Raw genomic sequence first — 22,929 nt, 5'->3', positions numbered from 1 at the left:
TTATCCCATTTCATTTTCTTCAGGGCATGTTCCATTTTTACCATAGTTACTGCTTTCATTCAACATTATTCAGTTTTACCTGAAATTTCAATTGTATTACCTATATTTAATCTGTATCTCTCCTGGCCATTTTAGTCAGCAGCAGGCTGTTCCTGCTTCCCTCTCCATTCCTCACTTCCTCCCCAACTTCATTCCAGCTGTGGTGGTCTACTGTTGGTAATACCACACGAGGAGCTAACTTGTGAACACACTTTAAAATGCACCATACACTATTGATGACTGTATATGTGAGGTTATACAGCAGATCTCAGGAGCTTACGTTATCTCACATGACTGACATTTCATACCCTGGTTAGTAACTCCTGCATTCACTTCCCTGAGCCCTGGGCAAGCATTCCTGTACTCTCTGCAGTTGCAAATTTGGCTGTTTTGCCATCTCCTTCACTGTTGTCCTTAGTGCCATGGCCTATTCCACTTTGCAGAGTCCTCAGTTTCACTCACATTGGCGCATGCTCCTCAAACTGCGCTTCCTTCTCCCCACATCCATCCTTCCCTCTCTTTTGAAACAGGCTGTGTTTTGATTATTCCTAAAATTTCTTTTTACCTTATATGCTTATCCCATGTATGCTAACCATAGGTTGCACTTGAAGAAGAAAGTATCAGATGTCTCCTTTTTCTTTTTTTCTCCTTTAAAGTCATTTAGTCCCTTGTCTGAGTGGATGGGCCTGCATGGAACCCCTGTTCCTAAAAACAGTGATGTCCTCAGTTGAATAATAATGCATGAGAAAGGTTCCAAGGTTTTCTTTCCTTTTAACAGCAGAATATGCCACAGTATGTATCTGTCACGTTTCATTCACTCCTTCCTCCGACCACAGGTGTTGAAGCGACTGTGAATAGTGCTGTGATGAACAAGGGCTGGGAACAACTCTCCAGACTCCGACTTTCAGCATTCTGAATAAACATCTGGGAGTGGGGCACTTTTTCAGGACCCACTATGCTGTCTTCCAGAACAGCTGAGCCACTGTGCACGGCCCCCTGACGGTGCACAAGGGATCCGATTTCTCCATATCTTTGCCATCACTTGTCTTCTGGTGTTTTTGAAAACAGCCATCCTGCGAGGTAGGAGTGTTTGCACTTTTTTTTTCTGACAACTAGTGATGTGGAACAGTATTTCATATGCCTTTTGGGTATTTATTTCTATGTTAATTTTAGAGAAATGTCTAGTGAAATCTTTGGTCCATTTTTAAATTACTGAGTCTTTTCTTTATTACAGTTGTAAAAATTTCTTATATATATTGGTGACTAACACTTATCAAATAGATGGTCTTTAATTAGTCCCCCTATCCTGTAGGTGGCTTCTTTACTGTCTTTGTTGTACTGTGTTTTATTTTGATGTCCAGAGAAAACTTCTCAAAGGAGTGGTCTGCGCTTCTCAGCCTGTTATAAAATGGACCCAAGCTGTGTTCGCCATTATCCCTGCAGACTTCTAACTGTCCCACCAGTGACTTCTCAGGCCTCTCTCTGACCTCCTCCCTCTCCACGGACACACCCCTCTGCAGACACTCTGCTTGTGACTCACCTCACCCCATGGCCACTCACCCACCACCTCTTTCTGTCCATACAGGAGTGGTCCCCAATTACGTGAGCATTCTGCTCCCTCCCCCTGCTCCCAGGATGCGTTCTTTCTCTCTTTCCACTGCAGCCTGGTGCCAGAGATTCCCAGATCCCTCGTCACTGCTGCTTACCGCTGCCTCCTGAACGTAAAGCTTGTGCTGCTCACCCTTCCAAAGTTCTGTGGCTACGAGTCCTTCAAAGCTCAAGAGACACTATGTCCTTTTCTCAGGTTCAGTCAAACTTTACACTTTGCTTCCCTCATCGCTTTCACTCTAGTTAAGTCATACTGATGCCAGTATGGACTGGCATGGACTTCTGATACTGGCATAAACTGCTACTGTCAACACTCTCATAAAGGCCCTGAGTCCCTGGCATGCCCAACAAGTGATTAGCAGAAGGAGCTTTGGGAGTCAGACTCACTTTTTTTCACTTAACAGCTATGTGTGGCAGGCAAATTATTTATCTGTTAAATGAGACTAGCGTTTGACATATTATAAGAAATAGACTGATCAAAAATAACATGCCATTCACAATAGCTGACATATGGAAGTCACTCAAAATGCTTTTTTTTTTAGACTCAATCCTCATCTTCCTCCTTACACTTAAGCCATCTAATTCACGTTCAGCAGTCATACCAGCTACTTTCTAAATCAAAAGACCTATGTATGCCTGGGTTTAAAAACCCTTTTGCCAGGGGAGGAGGGAGTGTGAGTGTTAAAATGCTGGCATCCCCTACTGAAATGCCAGTTCAGGTCCCAAAACTTTTTTATTTCTGAGCCAGCTCCTGTTAATGTGCTTGGAAAAACAGCAGAAAATGACCTAAGTCCTTGCATCCCTGCCACTCAGGTGGGAGGTGAGGATGGAGCTCCTCCTGTGGCTTTGGCCTGGCCCAACCCTAGATGCTGCAGCTATTTCAGGAGTGAACCAGCAGACGGAAGATATGTGTCTCTCCTTCTCCCTCTCTCTTCCTCTCTCTGTCGCTGTTCATTTCAAATACATAAAAGTAAATCTCTTTAAAGCATAACACAAACTTTTAAAAAGGTTTTAATAAATTTTCATTGCCTACATGACAAATACCATCTCCAGAGTATGGTATTAATGACCTTTTAGAAATCTAACACTAAGTAGCTGGTGTTATAGAGTAGCAAGTTAAGCTACTACTGGCAATGCCAGAATTCTCTGTGTGGGCTAGTTCAAGTCCTGACTGCTGCAGTTCTTATCCACTTCCCTGCTAATGTGCCTGAAAAAGCAACAGAAGATGGATTAAATAGTTGGGCCCTTGTACCCAAGTGGATGACTCAGATGAAGCTATTGGCTCCTTGTTTTGGCCTGGCTCAGTCCCAGACACTGTAACTATCTGGGGAGTAAACCTAACAGACAGAAGATTTTTCTCTCTTTCTTCATCTCTAGTCCTGCCTTTCAACTAAATAAATAAATCTTAGGGGTGGGTGAGGAAAAAGGAAATCTAACCCCAAGCTACCTTACCAGTTCATAAACTCACCATTCCTTATCATACAGCCTCTCCCACTAAGGTACCTTGCAAGATCAAGCTTTGGTTTCTCTATTGCAGTCACTCCATGTTAAAGGTCCTTCCCTTTTTTTTTTTCTGGTTGAGAAAATCTGTTTATATTGCATACAAGTCTGTCACCACTAATAAATCTAATTCCTTAGAATCAAATGACCTCCCCTTATAAATTTGGCACATTGCATTCATTCCGTACTAACTGGAAACAGAGCACTGTACTGGGTACAGGGGATACAAAGACTGACCCACATCCTTAGCAAGTTTGTACCATCTGGGCAGGAAAATGCATATGCAAGCAATTACCGGTAAAGGGAGACAGGTTGAAGAAAAGAATGGTGGCTCTAGATCCTAGGTTTATGTTAAAGTCCTTAGGAACAATTTTTTTTAAGTGCTAATGTCTGGGTTCAATCATCAAAGGCTCAAATTTATATGATGTGTGGTACAGTTTTTCAAAAGCTCCTCTGGTTATTATGTGCAGTTGCCAGCCACAGCTGTATGAGGGAGACCCACCTTGCAGATGGCACTTAGGGTTGTTCCACAATTCTCTGCCCTTCTCCTCTTTCCTTTTTCCTTCCCAATTCTACACAATGTAAGAGACATTGTCCTTTCCCCAACTCATGGGTAGGTTATGATTGTTCTTTCTTATGACTCAGTTTAAGTGCTGGTAAAGGAATAGATCATGAACAAGGTCAAATGAATGAAGACTGACTGTGAGAAGCAGGGGCAAAGTTTCCTTCCTAATCTCAAGGAAAACACCCCAGGAAAGATAAAATCTTCCTGCCTGTGGATATTGCTGCATTGACTGTGACATCAACTACAGAAGCCACAATTATAACCATGAAGGGAGCCACATGTAGGCAGAACTGAGTTCTCAATAATAGTCCAACCTCAATAATAACCCAGTATTAAACAACACACTTCTTAATTGTTTGCCTTAGTATGAGTTTACCTGGAAGAGAAAACACTCCAACTAATGTACAACTGAACCAAACCTGAGCATCATGGCAAGCAGCCAAGGAAGATGAGATCCGAGGAGAGTTTGGAGCAAGACAGTCAAGAAGCCAGAGATACAAATAACAAGGCCTGGAAAGCAAGGCATGAGCTTTTCTGGAACTGCACATAATTCAGAATGGTGACTACCAACAGTAGGCCAGGGGAAATGAGGCTGGCCAGCTGGTGATCTGGTGTGAGAGCTTGAGGAGTTCACAAGCTGTAGAAGAGAAAAGATGGCTACAAATCCTTCACAGTTCCTCCTATGGCAGGAACGAGTCGATCTCAAAATGTCACAATCTGGCTTGCTCTGTGGCTTGCTCTGACCAATGAAATATGTAGAAATGACATGATTAGTATTCCAGAGCCTAAGTCTGCTCCTCTCAAGTGTACTAGAGAAGAAAAGCTAGACTGAGGAGAACAGAGGTGCCTTAGCCAATAGCCAGCACCAACACTGTGCACATGAAGGGGAAGCCCAGTCACTATGTAGCCCAGTCAACACAGCAAACCACAATACAAAATTATATTGAGCCCTAAGGTTCAGAATAGTTTGTAATAGAACAATAGGTATCTGAAGCATAAGTCATGCCAAGATGTTTAGTCTTTGTTCTGAAAACTATGAGAAGAAATGTGGTTAGACTAACATTGATAGAGAAATTGCCTTAAGAGCAGCTTGGAAAATGAAAATGACTGAGTGGGGCTGAGTGGAGGTGGGAGGACTGGTTAGAAGACCCTTGAAAGAGAAATGAGCTTCTAGTATGGCAGCTAAGGGACTGCTTAGAATTCCACATCCTATATCAGCGAGCTTGGATTCAAGTTCTGGCTCTGATCCTGACTCCCACTTCTTGCTGATATACATTCTGGAACGAAGAAAAAAACAGGTCAACTACTTGGGTCCCTATCATGCATGGGGAAGATCAAGACTAAGTTTCTAGCTCCTGGCTTTGACCTGGCCCAGCTCTGGCCATTGAAAGCTTTCAGAAGTCAACAGCAGATGGAAGAGTTTCATCAAACTCAGAGCAATGAGTTAAGAAATAATGTGGATCTGAACTAAGAAGATACAGAAGAGTCATTATGGGATAAAATTAACATGATAATGAATGTATTCATTACGTTAAAGAGAGTAAAGGAAAGAAATGAGAATTACTCACAGGATTCTGGCTTTGGTAAATGCATGAATAATAGTGCCATTCACTAACAGAGATTGTGGGAGGAAAACAAGGTTTGATGTAACTGGAACAACCAAGTACAGATATGTGGAAAGGAGTTTTAACTACTTAATAAATGTTTGGTGAACAAATTACTAGATAAGTCAAGTCTGGTACTGAAATGGTCTAGTCCAAGGAACTGCATATATATCATTTACATGACTATAATTTGAATGGTCTCTATGTCAAATAAAATTTTAATAATATGAACTCATTTTATTGACATTTCAGAATAGCAAAGGTAGGATTTCATTAGGTCCAAAATACAGGCAAATCTGTTCATTGTCAGCTCCTGTTCATTCATCTATAATTCTCAAGGAGTGTGACTAACACACAATGTTCCCCTTAAAGACACTGTCATTCCTTCATGTATCTAGAGGGAGCTTTCCTAACCACACAATGGAAGGACCTAAGACTCTGTCATATAGTTTGTAAAATAGAAACAATCTAAGGTTTATCAATGTGGCAAACTAGAGGCTACAAATAATTTGAATGTACACATATAAGTATTGACTTACCTTTGATGCTGATTAAAATAGCAAGTAAATGGCTGGGAACCAATCTCATCTTTCCAGTACTGTTGCCAATTCATGACACTCTCCAAATTCTTCTGATTTTCTCTTTTACAGGGAGGAATATAGGAGCACTAACAAAGCAAAACAAAGAAAACAAACCCATTATTCTACAATGTATTTGAATATGGGATTAGCAGGAAGTACAGATGTAGAGGGATCATAGCGCTTGTTGCCTATGATCCTGCTCAATGGCATTAGTGTGCCACAGGTATCACCATGATTTTCCCCAATTCCACCCATCAGCTTCTAGCATCAGGAACCAAGCAAGAAAAGAGGCCCCAAAATACTCCAACCACCATGTCTATTGTACAACCCAATGCAAAGCTCATATTTACTCAGTTCAATCAGTTTGGTGGGAGCTGCCCATAAGGCCCAGTGGTCATGGCACACTGCTCATGACCTTGGTAAGCCATTTTAGTCCATTTTTCTAAAGAGCTGGAATCATGAAGCCAGTAAATCTAATTTAGATCTACCTAAATGCTCCCAAATTGAAACAGTTCAACCATATTTCAAATTTCCAGTGTGGCACAATAACTGAAACTGTTTTGATAATAATATAGCAAAAACAAAATCTTCAGTCATTAGAAAATTAAGTACAGTTTCCCAAATAATGAGTTACAATCTAACAGCAAATGAAAAAGCAAAACATCATCTCTCTTTTTGGGACTTGTCAGTCAGTAGAAGGCATCTCCTCCCCACCCCACCTTGAAAACCCCCGTATAGTAAACATTTTCTCCATTTCCACTTTCAACAAGGAAATTCACACAGTTCTTTTTCAGACACTATCCTCAACTCACTGAGGTTCAAGTGTTGTTTGTGTTGAACCTCTCTTACAACAAAACAGAAAATTTCCTCTCAAGTACAGAATGTATTCTGCTAACTGACGCCTTTTCCCAGCTGCGCTGCTGACAAAGTAATTCTCTTAAAGGGACTGTGGTACTCTAAGCAGCGGAGATTCAGCAGAATCAGAAATCCGCATTGAATTCCAGATGTGAAAACAAGTCCTTGGCATTCTTATTCATTTTCTCCAATGTAACCTTTTATAATGAGGAGGATGGCACCAGCTTACACCTGAGAGGGTTTACAACCTGCCAGCTACTATAAATGCTGAACATAACTTATGGACTTGTTACAACAATCTTGAAAGTGATCTCCATTTTTACACATGAGGAATCAGCTTTTGGTCAACTCCAGAACCAGGTGTGGATTCTGGTGATTGCAGCACATTCTACTCTCAGATATTTTACCAAGGTGTCCAATATTAATTTGTAGGGCAGGGAAAATACTCTAGGGCTAGGGTTGGGGAGCAGTTTAAGTTATCACCTGCCATACTGGTGTCCCATTTCAGACTGCTGTTATAAAGTCCTGGCTCCTCCACTTTCAGTCCAGCTCCCTGCTCCTTGGGAAAGCAGAAGATGGCCCAAGTGCTTGGGCCCCTGCCACCCACATGGGAGACCTGGGTAGAGTTCCAGACTTGATTTGGTATGGCACACAGCCCCAGCTGTTGCAGCCATTTGGAGAGTGCACCAGTGGGTAGAGGATCTCTCTCTCTTTTGCTCACTGTCATTCTCATTCTGCCTTTCAAATAAATGAAAATAAAGACTTTTAATTATTGTATCACAAGCTTCCCAATTCAATCATTGTTATCATACTTTCCTGTCTGGCCTGTGTTACTCCCTTTTTAATGCCTTTCCCTCCTAATCCCTTTCTAAGAAGATTCAGACCAGGGGTTATGTGTTTAGAGAATTTTTCTCTTTCATGTCCACAGCTAACTGCCCCTGAGCTTTGCAGCACTGGGAATTACACAGTATACCACTGTGGTTTGGGGATGCCTGCCCAGCTGACTGAAAGTTACAAAGAAAGACAGTTTTATTCACACTCTGAGGGTACTTCAAAAAGGTCCTGGGAAATGGAATTGAAATGCAGAACATCTGAATTTGACCCGGATGAGTCATCTTAGGAAATGCATAGAATGAAAAAACCAGGAACAAACTTTTTTTTTGCTTCAAAATAAACTTATCTTCAAAATTTTCATATTTAAAAAATTATTTTTTACTTTCTTACCTGAGTCATTAAAGAAAAACAGCTCTTTCAACCACAAGTTCACTCCCTAAATACTCAATTAACTTTCAAACATAATTAAAACATTTTGGAAGTTAACTCACCTTGAATTATTTACTCTTTAATCTTCTGGGAGGATAAAGAAGTTAAAGGAAATCTCTACCAAATGACAAGCCTAAAAAAGGTCTGAACAGGAAAGTCTTACCTATGTGGTTCAGGAAAAAAAAATCAGATGTATACTTTCACTGAATGTGTAAAGTTTTGATGTAGGTACACTGAGATTTCAGATGAGATTAAAAACACTCACACATTTTTTGCCTTTAGGAAACTCTCAGGAAGTATGAATAGCTTTGGAAGGAAAGTTCCTTTATACATTGAGGAAAATAACTTGAGACCAAAATTCAACTTTTTTTCCAACAGAGTATCGTAGATTAAGTAATTTATGCTAACAATACTCAAGTAACATTTTAAAGATAACAACACTCTGAAAGAAAAAAATGTTCATTTTCTCAAAAAGTTAATTCATCTTTATAATATCTTTTACGATTAATTATTTACTTTAAAGGCAGAGTGATGGGTGAAGGGAGGCAGACAGAGAGGAAGGCAGAATTCCCACCTGCTGGTTTATTTCCCAAATGATCAAACAGTCACGGCTGGGTGGGCCAAATCCAGGAACCAGGAACTTCACCTCAGTCTCCCATGGGAGCGAAAGGGGCCTATGCAGGTGGACCATCACTGGCTTTTCACAGGTGCATCAGCAGGGGGCTCGTTAGCAATGGAGTAGCTAGTAACCCAAGTGGCATTCTTACGGGGATGCAGGTGTCACAATGGCAGCCAACCCATCATGTCACAACACCAAATTGTCATCTTTAAAATTTTTTGTGACGCCTTTCTCAAAAACTCCCTGGATTCCTTCTCAGTTCTATGTAGTGGATCCAGGATTGTCAGAATTTTTAAAATAAAAGTCAACATAATAAAGGAATATCTGCATGCCCACAGATAAAGCAGCTCAATCCACAATAGAAAAGAAATGCAACCAAGCTAGATATTCACCAGCTAACCAAATAAAGAAAATTTGGTACAGAGAATGTGTATTACTTAGCCAAGGGAAAAAAAAATGAAAGAAATACTGACATATGCAAATGGATAAAATTAAGCCAGGCATAGACAAATCCCATAGGTTTTCTCTCACACATGGAAGTTCATACACATGGAGAAAATATTAAAAAATATGGATTTCATATTATTTGGGATACAGATAGTTATAGATATTATCTTCACTAAATTATACTACCTACATAAAAATATATGCTTCTGCCTTCATTCTGTGATTATTCCCATAGATCCCACATTATGTGATGTTGCTGTTGATATTTTAAAGAGAAATAGTGTTGCTGTTTGTGTAAATACACATAATATATGCTATCTACATGTGAAATAAATATATAGTACATTTTGAAGAAGAGTTGATCACGGGCCAGAAACTACTGTGGAACTCAGATGTACAAGTAAACAGAACAAGAATGTCTGTTCTCTATCTAACACTCTCGCTGCGGCCGAGCGGTCAGGGCACAGAGAGGGTCCTTAGTCATACACCAGTCATACACCTGGTCAGCCGCTGCTCAGACACATTTATGTTGTTGCCATTCTTTTTTCAGATTTATTTGTTTTAACTATGTTTATTGGAAAGCCAGATTCACAGAGAGAAGAAGAGGCAGAGAGAAAGATTTTTAATCTGCTGGTTCACTGCTTAAATGGCCACAATGGCCAGAGCTGAGTCAATCTTAGGTCAAGAGCCAGCAGCTTCTTCCCGGTCTCCCATGTGGGTGCAGGGTCCCAAGGCTTTGGCCCACCCTCTTCTGCTTTCCCAGGCCACAAACAGGGAGATGGAACAGCTTGGACACAAACTGGCACCCATATGGGATCCTATAAGGTCGCTTGCAAGGTGAAGACCAGCCACTAAGCCAACAGGCCGGGCCCTACAATGTCACCATTTTTAGAAAAGATTTATTTCTTTTTATTCAAAAGGCAGAGTTAAAGGAAGATCTTCCATCTATTGGTTCACCCCCCCAAATGACCCTGGGCAAGTCTGAAGTCAGGAGGCTGGAGCATTTTCTGGGTCTCCTACATGGATGCAGGAGCAAAAGGACTTGGGGCATCCTCCAATGCTTTCCCAGGCCACACATAGGGCTGTATATGAGGTGGAGAGGCAAGGGCACAAACCTGTGCCCATATAGGATGCTGACAGAGGATTAATCTTCTACACCATGGTGCCAGGCCCACCATCATCTTAAAATTTATCTTTTAATTTGTAGATAATGCATTTATATTGTATGCAACATGATGCTCTGAAGTAAATACACAAATGTAAGAAAATGATAACATTTTTCCAATTAACACTTTTTTGCTACTACAAACCATATTGTAACAAGTAACTTTGTTTGCACAACAAATGTTGGGCATGAAAATTCATAGCAATGTTCTAGAAAGAGGAACAGGAAATTTTGTCATACAAATTCCTTTCTAGGGTGTGCAAGCTTAATTGTTTTCAAGGCTCCATAATGCCTCCACCATGTATCTCTCTCCTTTAGAGGCCACAAATAATGATAATCTATACCATCTCATCGCCACCACCGTTACCATTGTCATCATTGCTATTGTTTATGGACTCCATATCATACATTTCATTCATGTAAATGACCAAGTGTAATAATCACCCCCATGTAATGGATGATGAATCTTGAAGGACACAGGGGTTTAAGAAAATTTCCAAAGTCACAATGACCAATGGACAAGCTGGGATGCAGACAGCAGAGTGTTCCTAAACTGCCTTCAACATCTGTATCTCTAGGGCTTCCTGGTTCTCTCACTGGGTAGCACCTGCTCTGTCCTGCTGTGTGCCTCCCTCTTGCAGATCTAGTACAGTGCTGTCCTTGCAAGGGTACAGGCCTAGTCCTCCCGGGGACTGACACACCGAGGTGGTCCACTATGGGACGGTCGCCAGTCTTCTCCAGTACGACCTCAGAGAAACGCTCCTGCCTGTCTGGCTTCAGCGACGGTTTCAGAGGTCGTGGAAGTCAGTTCACTTACCGGAATTTACTGCAACGTTGCCTTTGATCACAGAGGACAATGACTGTTCCCTTGGACAGCTTTCTTTTCACAGTTCTGACCTATTTTGCTTTGCATTTGCAAAGGCAATGTTTCTCTACTTCTCATCTCTTTATCTCCCCAGTAACCTTCCTCAGACAGTGTTTACTGTCTCAATTTGGATGACATCACTTTCTTTAAAAAATTAGAAGAAAAAGAGGCATGTGATAAGATATATTCGTATAATGTCTATCTTTCAGGAAAAAAAAAAGGCTTGGCTTTTGCATTTATCAACAAAGTTGATGAAACCGCAGAGGCTACTGTAAATGTGGTTGTACAAAGGCTTTCAGTGAGTTAAAAACATTATTATCATTTGATATGGGATGTTTGATTACAAACTTATAACGTATTTTTCAATTATCTTTTTAGAATTTATAATAGCATTCTTTTTCAGCCTACAACCATGGATATATATATTTCTAATAGAACCATCTGGAGTGAGCCTGGCGTGAAAGCCTAGTGTCTAAAGTCCTCACCTTGCATACGCTGCGATCCCATATGGGCATCAGTTTGTGTCCTGGTTGCTCCATTTCCCATCTAGCACCCTGCCTGTGGCCTGGGAAAGCAGTGTAGGATGACCCAAAGCCTTGGGACCCTGCACCTGCATGGGAGACACGGAAAAAGCTTGTAGTTCCTGGCTTCAGATCAGCTCAGCTCTGGCCATTGCAGCCACTTGGGGAGTTGAGTCAGTGGACCAAAGATCTTTCCTCTTTGGCTCTACTTCTCTCTATAAATTTGACTTTCCAATAAAAAAATAAATGCATCTTTTTAAAAACAATGAACCCTCTGGGGTGAGTTCTTAGTGGTAAGTGCCTTGAGGATTACATCTCAATCACACGTGTAGGACAGGCAAAATTCACTGTTTTCTTTACTGAGTCATCTGAGAAAGTACAGCATACCATGCGTGGTCTAAACCCAATATTGGGCACTGTCATGTTAGGTAGTAACATGTAGGCTTAGGTTGGGCATTTTTAAGAAGCATACAGGGGCTCCCTCTTTCCACAGTTTATTTCACTTGTTTAGGGAAAGACAATATTAGCATGAGTCTAGCCAACTAAACAATTTGCAATAAATCTGGCTAGAAAAAAAATTCTTCAAAAATTATTTTTCAGAACACAGGTTCAACTATATTTTATATCCTAACCTCTCATTTTCCTAAATCCTGTTAGAAAGCTTTGGGTCAGCTGCAATTTGTAATATAATGCTATGCTTGACAAGACAAACACAGAATTAAGAAAAAATTATGGAGTTTAAAAGCATAAATGGACAAACTCTGCAATGAGACATTTATAAGCTTTATAACGCTTCAGGTGCTATGTGTGTGCACATCTGCTTCACAAATATAGGTTAACTGAAGAACCACAAAATGGTACATCTGCTAAAAAATTGAATTCTGGGCCCGGTACAATGACTTGGTGGTGAAATCCTCACCCTGCACATGCTAGGATCTCATATGGGCATCGCTCGTGTTCTGGCTGCTCTACTTCCCATCCAGCTTCCTGGCTGAGGCCTGGGAAAGCACTAGAGAATGGCCCAAAGCTTTGGGACCCTGAACTACATGGGGAGACCCTGAAGAGACTCCTGGTTCCTGGCTCAACTCCAGCCATTGTGGCCACTTAGGGAGAAAACTAGCAGATAGAAGATCTTCCCTCTGTATCTCCTTCTCTCTGCAAATCTGCCTTTACAGTAATAATAATAATAATAATAATAATAACTGAATTCCACAGCAGGTGGTTCCAGAGTCCTAAACGAAAACAATCACACAGAAGAATCTGAAAGTCAAACAAATGGCTCTGGAAATGTGAACAGCAAGGTTCCGTGACAACAGGAAAAGTGACAATGATCTCTCTGGTGAGCAGGCTGAACGTAAGTGTGCGCCCAGCCTAAAACTGTGTTTGTCCAAAACAGTGTTTGTCCAGACTATCAGGATTGCTAGGCACAAAGTTCCATGCTCCAGAAAGTCTGATCACACAGCCTAGGAATCTGCATTTGAATGGCTCTTCTGCCCTGGAATGACAGAATTTCAGAACTGCTAGTGTATGTAACAAACCATTCTTGATAGCTGAGTACCAACAGGATACAAAGGTTAGACTATTACTCACTGCCTTCCTTCCTCTTCCTCTCCACTTCTTCAGGAATATATAGTAAGTACAATAGCAGCTTCACATTCACAAAGTGCTTTGTGGCTACAAAGCAGTGTAAGAGGCTAGCGGTATGGGGCAGTTGCTTAGCCACTGTTTGGGATCACAGTATCCCATGTCAGAGCCTTGACTGCTACGCTTTCAATCCCTCTCTTCTGCTATTGCACTTGGGGAGGCAGCAGATGATGGCCCAAGTACTCGGTCCGCTGCCACACATATGGGAAACCGGGATGGAATTCCTGGCAGCTGGCTCCAGCCTGGCTTATCCTGGCTCCTGCAGCATTTGGGGAGTGAACCAGTGGATGGAAGATCTCTCTCTCTCTCTCTCAGCATGTGTGTGTGTGTGTGTGTGTGTGTGTTGCTTTGCCGTTTAAATAAACAAATCTTTTCCCTTAAGAAAAGAGGACAAGAATATTTTGACTTTTGAGATATGAGAGAAATCTTCACAGAAATCGTGACTTTGGATTTTCATAGCTTTGCACAGAATGGATTGGGAAGGTGACATTCCAGGAAGAAACGGAACGTACAAAGACTACATGCAAACGTTCCAGAAAGACTGAGTCATCTAATGTGCTTGCAAGACATGGGCAGGGTGATGCTACTGGAAAATACCCAAATGCTCCGACCAACTCCTCGTTGAACAATTGCTCCTCTCTCCTTCAATGCTACTGTGTGAAGCTGCTCACTGCCTCTGGGAAAGGACTGCCACCCAGCCACCCGTGCACAGCTCGTCTGGTTAGAATTCACTACCCTATGTTGATACTACAGCTGCACTGGTGGATTTAATAATATTCACTGAACTTCTAAATCCAGGCAGACTGCTGCCATTGCTGATGTGACTGAAAAACGTGAAAGGTTCTGAATGACATTCCACCTTCAAGACAAAAATAGTTCATTTTGTTTTACAGTTAGAAAATAAAAATACGCTATGTTTGCCAAAAACTGAGGTTGGATCTAAATAGAAGCAGTCAAACCAAAATAAGAAATTGTAATTTGGAACAAATCCAACAGTTATTATTTATAAAAAAAAGCATGACAGAATCTGCATAATTTTATTAAGTGGCTTACAATTTATCATTTAAAACCTTTAAGGAGATGGTTTATACCTTTATGACCAAAGAGAACACAGAAATAAAACAAAACTCAAATTTTCACACACACATTCAAACTGTGTTATTGATGGCACTGTGCAGTAGGAAGCACAAATATTTTACATCTGTATGCATGGACATATATTCCCTAACAGCCATCTTCCCTGCTCTAAGGGGATCAATCAACAGCCCTGTCTGACGGATCCCTTAGATCCCAAATGGAGAGATGATAACGATGAACAATTTGTTTCCTATTGGTGGCAAAATGCATTTTCTAAAGAGAGCTGCACCCATGTATATTCCACCTCACACATTTGTACTAGGAACATGGGTTGTGATGGGTATTGGGAATATGTCCACCTTCTCATCCCTAGAATGTGGACAAGTCTGTGATTACAGCAAAAATGATGTAGCATGATTTTGAAATCAGAAAGGGATCAGAAAGGGCAATAAAGATACTGTGTGGGTCTGCTTCTTGGGAAAGCTTGTTTTAGGAAGGCAAACACTCACCCAGTTAGAGAGATCATGCAGGAGAAGCTCATGCAGTAGGGACATGGGTTCCCAACCTACATCAGCATCCATCACCCGACTGTGAGTACAAGAGCCCTTCCCTGACTCCAGCATCTAGCTTGGGAATCTTCCAAGTTGGACCTCAGACATCACAGACTAGAGGTGAACTATCTTCACTACAACCCACCCAAATTTCTGACCCATAGAGCTTATGCACACGATAAAACAATCTAATTTTTGACTTTACATGCATAAGACTAAAGAACCATTCACATTTCTCTTTGATCTGCACACCTAAAAACGCCTAGGTTTGTGAAATGAAACCTTGTGAGCCACTGCCATGTAAGGTAGGACTTCTCATCCAACCCCACGCCTACAACTCTGTGAAGGAACGGAGGGGAGGAGCTGGTTACCCTTGAAGGAAGATCCCATGGCAGCACCTGAAGCATAGTGCCTACTCAACTCCTCTCTCGATCTTTTCCAACAAGACAGGCAGACACCTGCTAGAGTTCACTGCACACTGGGGAACGGAGCAGACATCTTGAAGATTATCGGACACAGACTGCAAACTCTAATCCCTGGGGTGCTAAGTATGACTGCACTCAGAATGAGCTTACGCAAAGTCAGAAGAAAGTGGAGCTTTGCCCCCAGTTAGTGCCACAATAGGCCCATATGTTTACGAACTTTATTTTGTATGACTCTATAGATAACGAATGTATAGATGCCCTAACACACATGCAGATATACAGAGCAGTAACTCTCAGCAGATCTAATTCACACCTTGGCCCCCTGACACAGAGAGAAGGCTATTGCAGTGGATGACTTTGAAAGTACCCATGCCTTCTAAAACAGTAAAACAAACAAACAAAACAAGCTGATGTTGCATTCTGGAATTAGGAGTCACAGAGCCCAGGAGTGGAGATCCCTATTTATCCCTACTTAACTTGCCCATTAGCACTTGAAGAAAGCAGAGTTCTGGGGAATGACTGTACTGCTAAATGAGTCAATAGCAACTCTACTCACTGGTACTATTTCAGACATAATCTCTTTATCAAAGCAAATAAACTCACCTCTGGTGCTCTTCCATGGCTACTGATCTGGCAACCGTGATTTTCTCTTAACACTGTGGACAAAAGCACCAAAGGCTGTTGCCTTTTTCCTGGCAGATATGGTGTGGGACTTTGTTATCTTCTCCTGGACTACGGTAGTTCTCTCTGTGATGTTCTCATCTGCAGAGACCATGACCCCCACGCTATTTGGTAGAACATTACATTGTCTGGGCACCAATGCTGATGTGCTGATGGGAAGTGCAAAGCAGGGGACACAAACAGCACTAGATCCCTTGATAAAGCACAGACGTGACTGCACCTGGACCATTCGCAAATCTGACACTTGAATAATGCCTCTAGGGGTCTGCTGGTCTAGGACATTTCTGGATTTTCCTCCAGAGTGAAAAACAAATTGCTGTACATGTCAAGGATCAGTGCTCCGCAGCTTCCTGTATTTGGGAAGAATACGAACAGCTGAGATGGCTACTCTGATCACGTTAACAAGTAAGCCATAACCCTGCCAGTTTTCAGCAGCAGCCAGAACAGGAAAATGTTCTTGGCTACAGAGTAGGAAGGTGTCTAGGTTCACCTCTCCAGCAAGTGTCTCCAACAGTCTATAAGGTGTCTGCCACAGGTGAGGGGCTACACGGTGCACATGAGGAATACTGATGGTACAAAGAAAACCTGTGTGGGTTTTTTTTGGCAAATGACTCTTCTCCTCTTGAGAAGCCATGGGTGTGCGTGCTTCGGCAGCACATATACTAAAATTGGAACGAGAAGCCATGGGTTTGTTACCAGGTACCCAATGGGGCCTGAATGTCGAACCATGGAAATGCAAGTTGTCATATTCTCCACTGTATGCAATCCCATTTCACATACTACAGGTTGAGACTTACAATGCTGAAGGAGGTCTTGGTGGCATGTAAGTTTCCTAAGCATATGACTCACATTCCCAACACACCTTTTTGTACTACCACCTTCTGCAATTGTCCCAACACACTGTTGCTGATCCAAGCCTGTTTTTTTCATGCTGGAGCATACATACCCCAGAGTATTCTTCAGTGTGTGAGGGGGTACTTGAAGTCTATGATAGTCATGATAGGGGCAAAAATTTGAGTTCACTGATCGTAACTTTGGACAGAATATCAGACTATTTATTTCTGTTGAAAGGAATGATGTTGGATGTACAAACCTGCACTGATTTATGAGCCTTTGAAAACCATAATAAATCATGTTTTGATTAAATTGTCCAGTGTGAATTAAACCCTCAGAAACAGAACTCTGATCACAAGATCTAGAAGTTGTCTTTCCTATGCACCTTTTCTCTGGAAACTACTTAGGGGTGTACTCCACCAGAACAAACCAACGAAGGAAGGGGAAGTACAAGGTCAAGGCTACACGGAACCTGATACAGGCAAGACCCGATCAGGTCTAAGACACAACCAGTTTGGCTTGGGTAGCAGGCTAGCAGAGTCCTCAGAGGATGTCCTAGAAAATTCAGAAACGAGAGGGAACAAAATCTGGAGCTAAACACTAACCCAATGTTTATAACTACATACAAGTAGCACACAAAGGAGTTTATAATTTTCTGGGAGAATTTAGGAAAATAAGAAAATGGAAATAGAAGTACTTGTTCAAGAAAAATAAAAACTCTACATTGTTTAACATAAATACTCGATATTAATTTAATCAAAAGCTGGGGAGGGGTGGGGAGAACCCAAGTATCTATGTAACTGTGTCACATAATACAATGTAATTACTGAAGTTAAATAATAAATAATTAAAAAAAAAAAGCAACAAACAACTATACTCAAAGAACAAAAAAAAGGAAACATAGGGTGGAAAGGGACAGGGCAAGAATGTTAAATCCTTATATTGCATTACATGCAGTTAACAGTATCTAAAATATATAAATTAGAGGCTCTATTGTCTTGAAACAGTGAAGTAAATACTAGAAAGCCAACTAAAAATAGTCAAAAAGTGTTTCTTCTGGGTAGCAACAGGGACTGGGGATGGAGTCTTGCTCTCAGCCCTAAATAAAGCTGTCACACTGTCTGATTTTTTTAAACTACATTCACAATAACAACAAACTGATGGAGTCCATGCAGTAGGTGTGTATAACACGAAGGTATGAAGAGAACAGCTCCCTGACTGGCAGGGCCCGGGGAGCTTCCAGCTGCTTAGCAGGGCTAAGTGGATTCATCTCTGACCACCTTGACGCAGTTTTCACTCCCCTTCGCATGGGCACTCAATCACCCCACTAAGAATTTTGTAATCTATTGAGGCATTGTCTGCCCCTGTGAGATGGCTTTTACAACCAATGTGAGCTTAAGAGTTAATGTTACTGAGGATGTCCTGGTGAGTGGGCCTTTAACTACACATAGGAGTATAATTAAGTCTGTGCTGTTTACCCATTGCCATAAAATCTGGCCCAGATATTTAGCATGCTTTCTGGGGAATGGCTTGATAAGAGGAACCCTAAAAGTTATCCTGTTACTGTGACCCTAAAGGTCATTCTGCTATGACAAAGAATATAGTTACTGTGACCCTAAAGGCCATCCTGCTATGACAAAGAATATAGCTACTGTAACCCTGAAGCCTATCCTGCTAAGGCAAAAAAAATATGGTTACTGTGGTCTTAAAGGTTAGCCTGTCCTTGCAATTCTTTAGAATATAGAAAATGTAGCTGTTTTAGTTGTTTTCATAAAATTTTTAGCTAGAGGAAATACAGGGTGATTTCACTAATATCATAAAGATATATTTTTGATTATTGTTTGATCACTTATGAAGTTGTAGAGCCTGCAGTTGTAGAGGAATGTAATGTTTATAACTTTTTGTCTTAGATCTTCATGTTTTTTCTCTCTTGATGTATTTCTCCCATTTAGTGATAGATAAGTTGAATAAGAATTGTATTAGGAGTGTATTACTGCATAAGATGTGTGGTCTACTAAGAAACTCTTGGTTGCAACGTTGAATGGATAATGCCTTGTCTAATACTGAAACAATTTGTGGAATTGTCTTTGGAAACACTCATCCATTGTAGAGTTGAAACTTAAATAGAGTAACTTAGCTCATTGCTAACTGCAATTCTTTCCGCCGTTTTTACCCTTGCTTTACTTGTTTGGTTAACAAACTGTGAGCTTACAGACCTATGGCCAACTAATGTCAATAACCCCGATCCCCATAGACCAAGGCCCCAGTCCTTTTAACTCATACGTAATTCAAGGTAGGGGTCTGGTTGACACAGATGGCGCCTAGGTTATAGCCCAGACCTGAGGAGAGCAGATGAAGACTGGCAAGCCAAGCTAAGCAAGGAATGTGGAATCCTTCCTCAATCATTTCTCAAAAAGTTGTAAATTGTGTCCCCCTGAAGCTATGTCAATATGCCCCTAATAAAACTTTGTACTGCTTCTGTATAAATAAAGCGGACAGCTTTCTCGCTTAGTCCACTACTATCAAGGAATCTGGTGGTCCGTCTCCTTTCTTTCTCTCTTCACGCCTCATCCACGCACCCTTCCCAAGCTCCGAACCTCGGCCGGAGCTGGACTCCGGCAACAAACATTCATGATAGGCCTCTCATTCTAGCTGCCTTCTGCCTAGTAGCTTCTTTCATCTTTATAATTCCAGGAGATTGGCATTCTTAACAATCCTCATTTTAGGGTCCAGCGTGATGGCTCAATGGCTAAATTTACACCTTGCAACTGATGGCATCCCATGAGTGCACCAGTTTGTGTCTTGGCTGCTCTACTTCCCATCCAGCTCCCAGCTTGTGGCCTGGGAAAGCAGTGGAGGATGGCCCGAAGCCTTGGGACCCTGCCCCTACGTGGGAGACCTAGAGGAAGCTCTTGGATTCTGATTTCATTGTGCCCATTTGCGGAGTGAATCAGGGGATGGAAGATATTTCTGTCTCTCCTCTCTGTAAATCTTATCTGCCTTTCCAACATTTAACTTTTTATGAAATTAATCTGAAAATTTATATGACAATTGTTTATAAAAATATCCACTCTCCTGTTGTCTTAGATTTACAGAATGAGGTGTGCAACTCATGTGATTTCCTTTGGAAAACACAAAAAATTTATAACCTCTGGTACTTCCATTGTTGATGTTATTGTTATTTCCTTCAGATACTAAGCAGACATTATTACCAGTAGCTAGCCTGCAATTTCCATCTATGTATCCATGTTTTCATAGTTTCTGTTTCAATGAAATCCTAAAATTTTAAGAATTCGGAAGTTTTCCTTATTTCTGTGTTCTCTGGAATAGCTTAAGGGATGATTAAAGTTATCCGTTTTCATAGCATTGACTTAAAAACATTCAATACTTACAGAAATTTGAGAACTTTCTCAATTTTGTCTATAATATTTTTAAGAAATCTCTATTAGACTGATCTACCTTTTTGCAAGTTTATATTGACTTAGGGCATCACCATTTTATCCTATGTTTTCAAGTTCATTGGTATGGATTTTATCAAAGTATGTACTTGAAATTACTTTAACTTTTCCCCTATCTTTGTTGTCACTTAACTTTTTGTGGTTTGCTGTTTTTTTGAAGAGCATTTCTTTGATAAATACACTTGGTGACAATTCAAATTTGCATTTATCTTTTCAAAAACCAGCACAATTCTGGACCCCTTGAAGATGCTCAGCTTATCTCCACTGGGAATTCTGAAGTCCAGCTAATTGTCATGCCAGAAATTTGTGCTGTTAATTTTCCAGCCAGCTGCTCTGCAAAATTAAAAAATTATCAGCTAAAAAACACTGAAGGGCAAGGTGCTTGAAATTAACCTGAAAAGCACATTCTGTGTATCACATGGGTATGTGGGATAACCTTACTTGAAAGTAAACTCATCAGATTGAGATGATACATCTGCCAGGTCTGAAGACCAAGAAACTGAAAGAGTTGCAGATAATGGAGACCAGAAAGTATATTGGTGCCTCAATACTGCAAGTTAAATTTGTGACAATGTCTCTAAAATCTATTAACCTGTGAAATTCTCCCCAGCTTGACACCTCAGCAATTACAAATGCAAATGCCAAGACTGTTTTATTCCACAGTATTCATAAATAACAGTTTGACACACACACACACACACACACACACACACAGAACGGGTGCTTTGAAAAGTTCATGAAAATTAAAGTGTATGGACTGGACATTTAGCCCAGCAGTTAAGACACGTATATCTAAGATCAGAGTTCCTGGGTTTGACTCCCAGGTCCAGCTCCCGACTCCACCTTCTTGCCAATGCGAACCAATGCCATGCATGGCTGATGACTCAAGTAATTGGGTCCCTGTCACTCACACTGGAGACCTTGACTGTGTTCTTGGCCTCTGGTTCCAGCCCTATCTCAGCACTGGCTCTCGTGGGCATTTAGAATTTGGAGAGAACTAGCAGGTGAAGAATTGCCTTGTCTCTCAAACAAGAACAAGAACAACAACAATGTCTGTTTGAAGGCCAATTTTTGGGGAATTCATGCAGGTTTTCATAATACGCATTTTCCCTGTTATAAGTTTTCCTAGTGCTATCTTTTCCAATGTGTTTCACATAGCATTTATTCTGAAGTAAACTTTCAAAGCTTTTCTCATTCTTTATTTAAGAAGATTTAGAAGATACATGTAGTTAAAATTAAAATTTTGTTTTTATCTGTTATTATGTTTAATCTTTGTAAAAAAAATATCTCTGGTCATATAAACACTTCAAATTTATGTAGATGGGCCTGGCACAATGCTTATACACCCCTCACCTTTCACACACCAGGATCCCATAGGGACACCAATTCATGTCCCAGCTGCTTTACATCCCTGCCAACTCCCTGTTTGTACCCTGAGAACATAGCAGAAGATGACCCAAAGTCTTGGGACCCTGCTTCCATGTGGGACACCCAGAGGAAGCTCACTGCTCCTAGCGTTGTATCAGCTCCGCTCTGGCCATCACAGCCACTGGGGGAGTGAATCAGTGGACCGGTGACCTTTCTGTCTCTCCATCTCTCCTTTTCTCTATAAATCTGCATTTCCAATAAAAATAAATTAAAAATAAATAAATAAAATTTGTGTGGACAAAGTCAAATATATCCTCTTGTATTTTTCAACTGAAAGTATCACACTGTTACTAAGAAATTCTTTTTATCTGGAATTTAAACAGAAGAAATCAAAGCCACATATAATAGAAAGGAGAAAAATAGTAGTGTTTCCACATGTATTTACATAAATACCTAAACACAACCATATATTATATTTTATTACAATACAAAATCACACTCTAGGGCCCGGCTGCGTGGCCTAGTGGCTTAAGTCCTCGCCTTGAACGCCCCGGGATCCCATATGGGCACCGGTTCTAATCCCGGCAGCTCCACTTCCCATCCAGCTCCCTGCTTGTGGCCTGGGAAAGCAGTTGAGGACGGCCCAATGCATTGGGACCCTGCACCCACGTGGGAGACCCGGAGGGGGTTCCGGGTTCCCGGCTTTGGATCGGCGCGCATCGGCCCGTTGCGGCTCACTTGGGGAGTGAATCATCGGACGGAAGATCTTCCTCTCTGTCTCTCCTCCTCTGTGTATATCTGGCTGTAATAAAATGAATAAATCTTTTAAAAAAAAAATCACACTCTTTTATAACCTGCTTTTTGTCAATAACACACTACAAATATCCTCAGATGGCAAAAGTTTCTACAGTAAATTTAAAGCATAATATTTTATCACATAAACAGGTATTTAATAATAGATTCATTAGAGTGTACATTTATAGCGGACTAATAATCATACTCTATTAGACACATAGATTGAGCTGTTTCGTAATTTAAATGATGCTTCAAGTAGAATATTTAGAGCTACATTTTCTTTAAAAAAAGATTTATTTATTTGTTTTTATTAAAAAGTCAAATCAGATTTATAGGGAGGAGAGTCAAAAAGAGAAAGATCTTCCATCCACTGGTTCACTTCTTACGTGACCACAGCAGCTGGAGCTGAGCTGATCCAAAGCCAGGATCCCGGAGCTTCTTCTAGGTCTTCCACATGGGTGCAG

At 41.0% G+C, this 22,929-nt stretch overlaps 1 protein-coding gene across 2 annotated transcripts in view; it reads right to left on the bottom strand.

Moving 5' to 3' along the window:
* KCNMB4 (potassium calcium-activated channel subfamily M regulatory beta subunit 4) overlaps positions 1-22,929 on the bottom strand; it is a 63,084-nt gene that overhangs the window by 29,638 nt on the left and 10,517 nt on the right. For both annotated transcript variants that reach the window (XM_004583028.3, XM_058673674.1), the window contains exon 2: positions 5,856-5,983. In XM_004583028.3, the coding sequence (XP_004583085.1) occupies positions 5,856-5,983 (128 nt within the window). The remainder of the gene's footprint in view (positions 1-5,855; positions 5,984-22,929) is intronic.

Source organism: Ochotona princeps, chromosome 15 (genome assembly GCF_030435755.1).
Source record: "Ochotona princeps isolate mOchPri1 chromosome 15, mOchPri1.hap1, whole genome shotgun sequence".
In the NCBI taxonomy this organism is placed as follows: Eukaryota; Metazoa; Chordata; class Mammalia; order Lagomorpha; family Ochotonidae; genus Ochotona; species Ochotona princeps.
The sequence above is the reverse complement of the archived record's forward strand: the minus strand, read 5'-3'. Positions and strand labels throughout refer to the sequence as shown.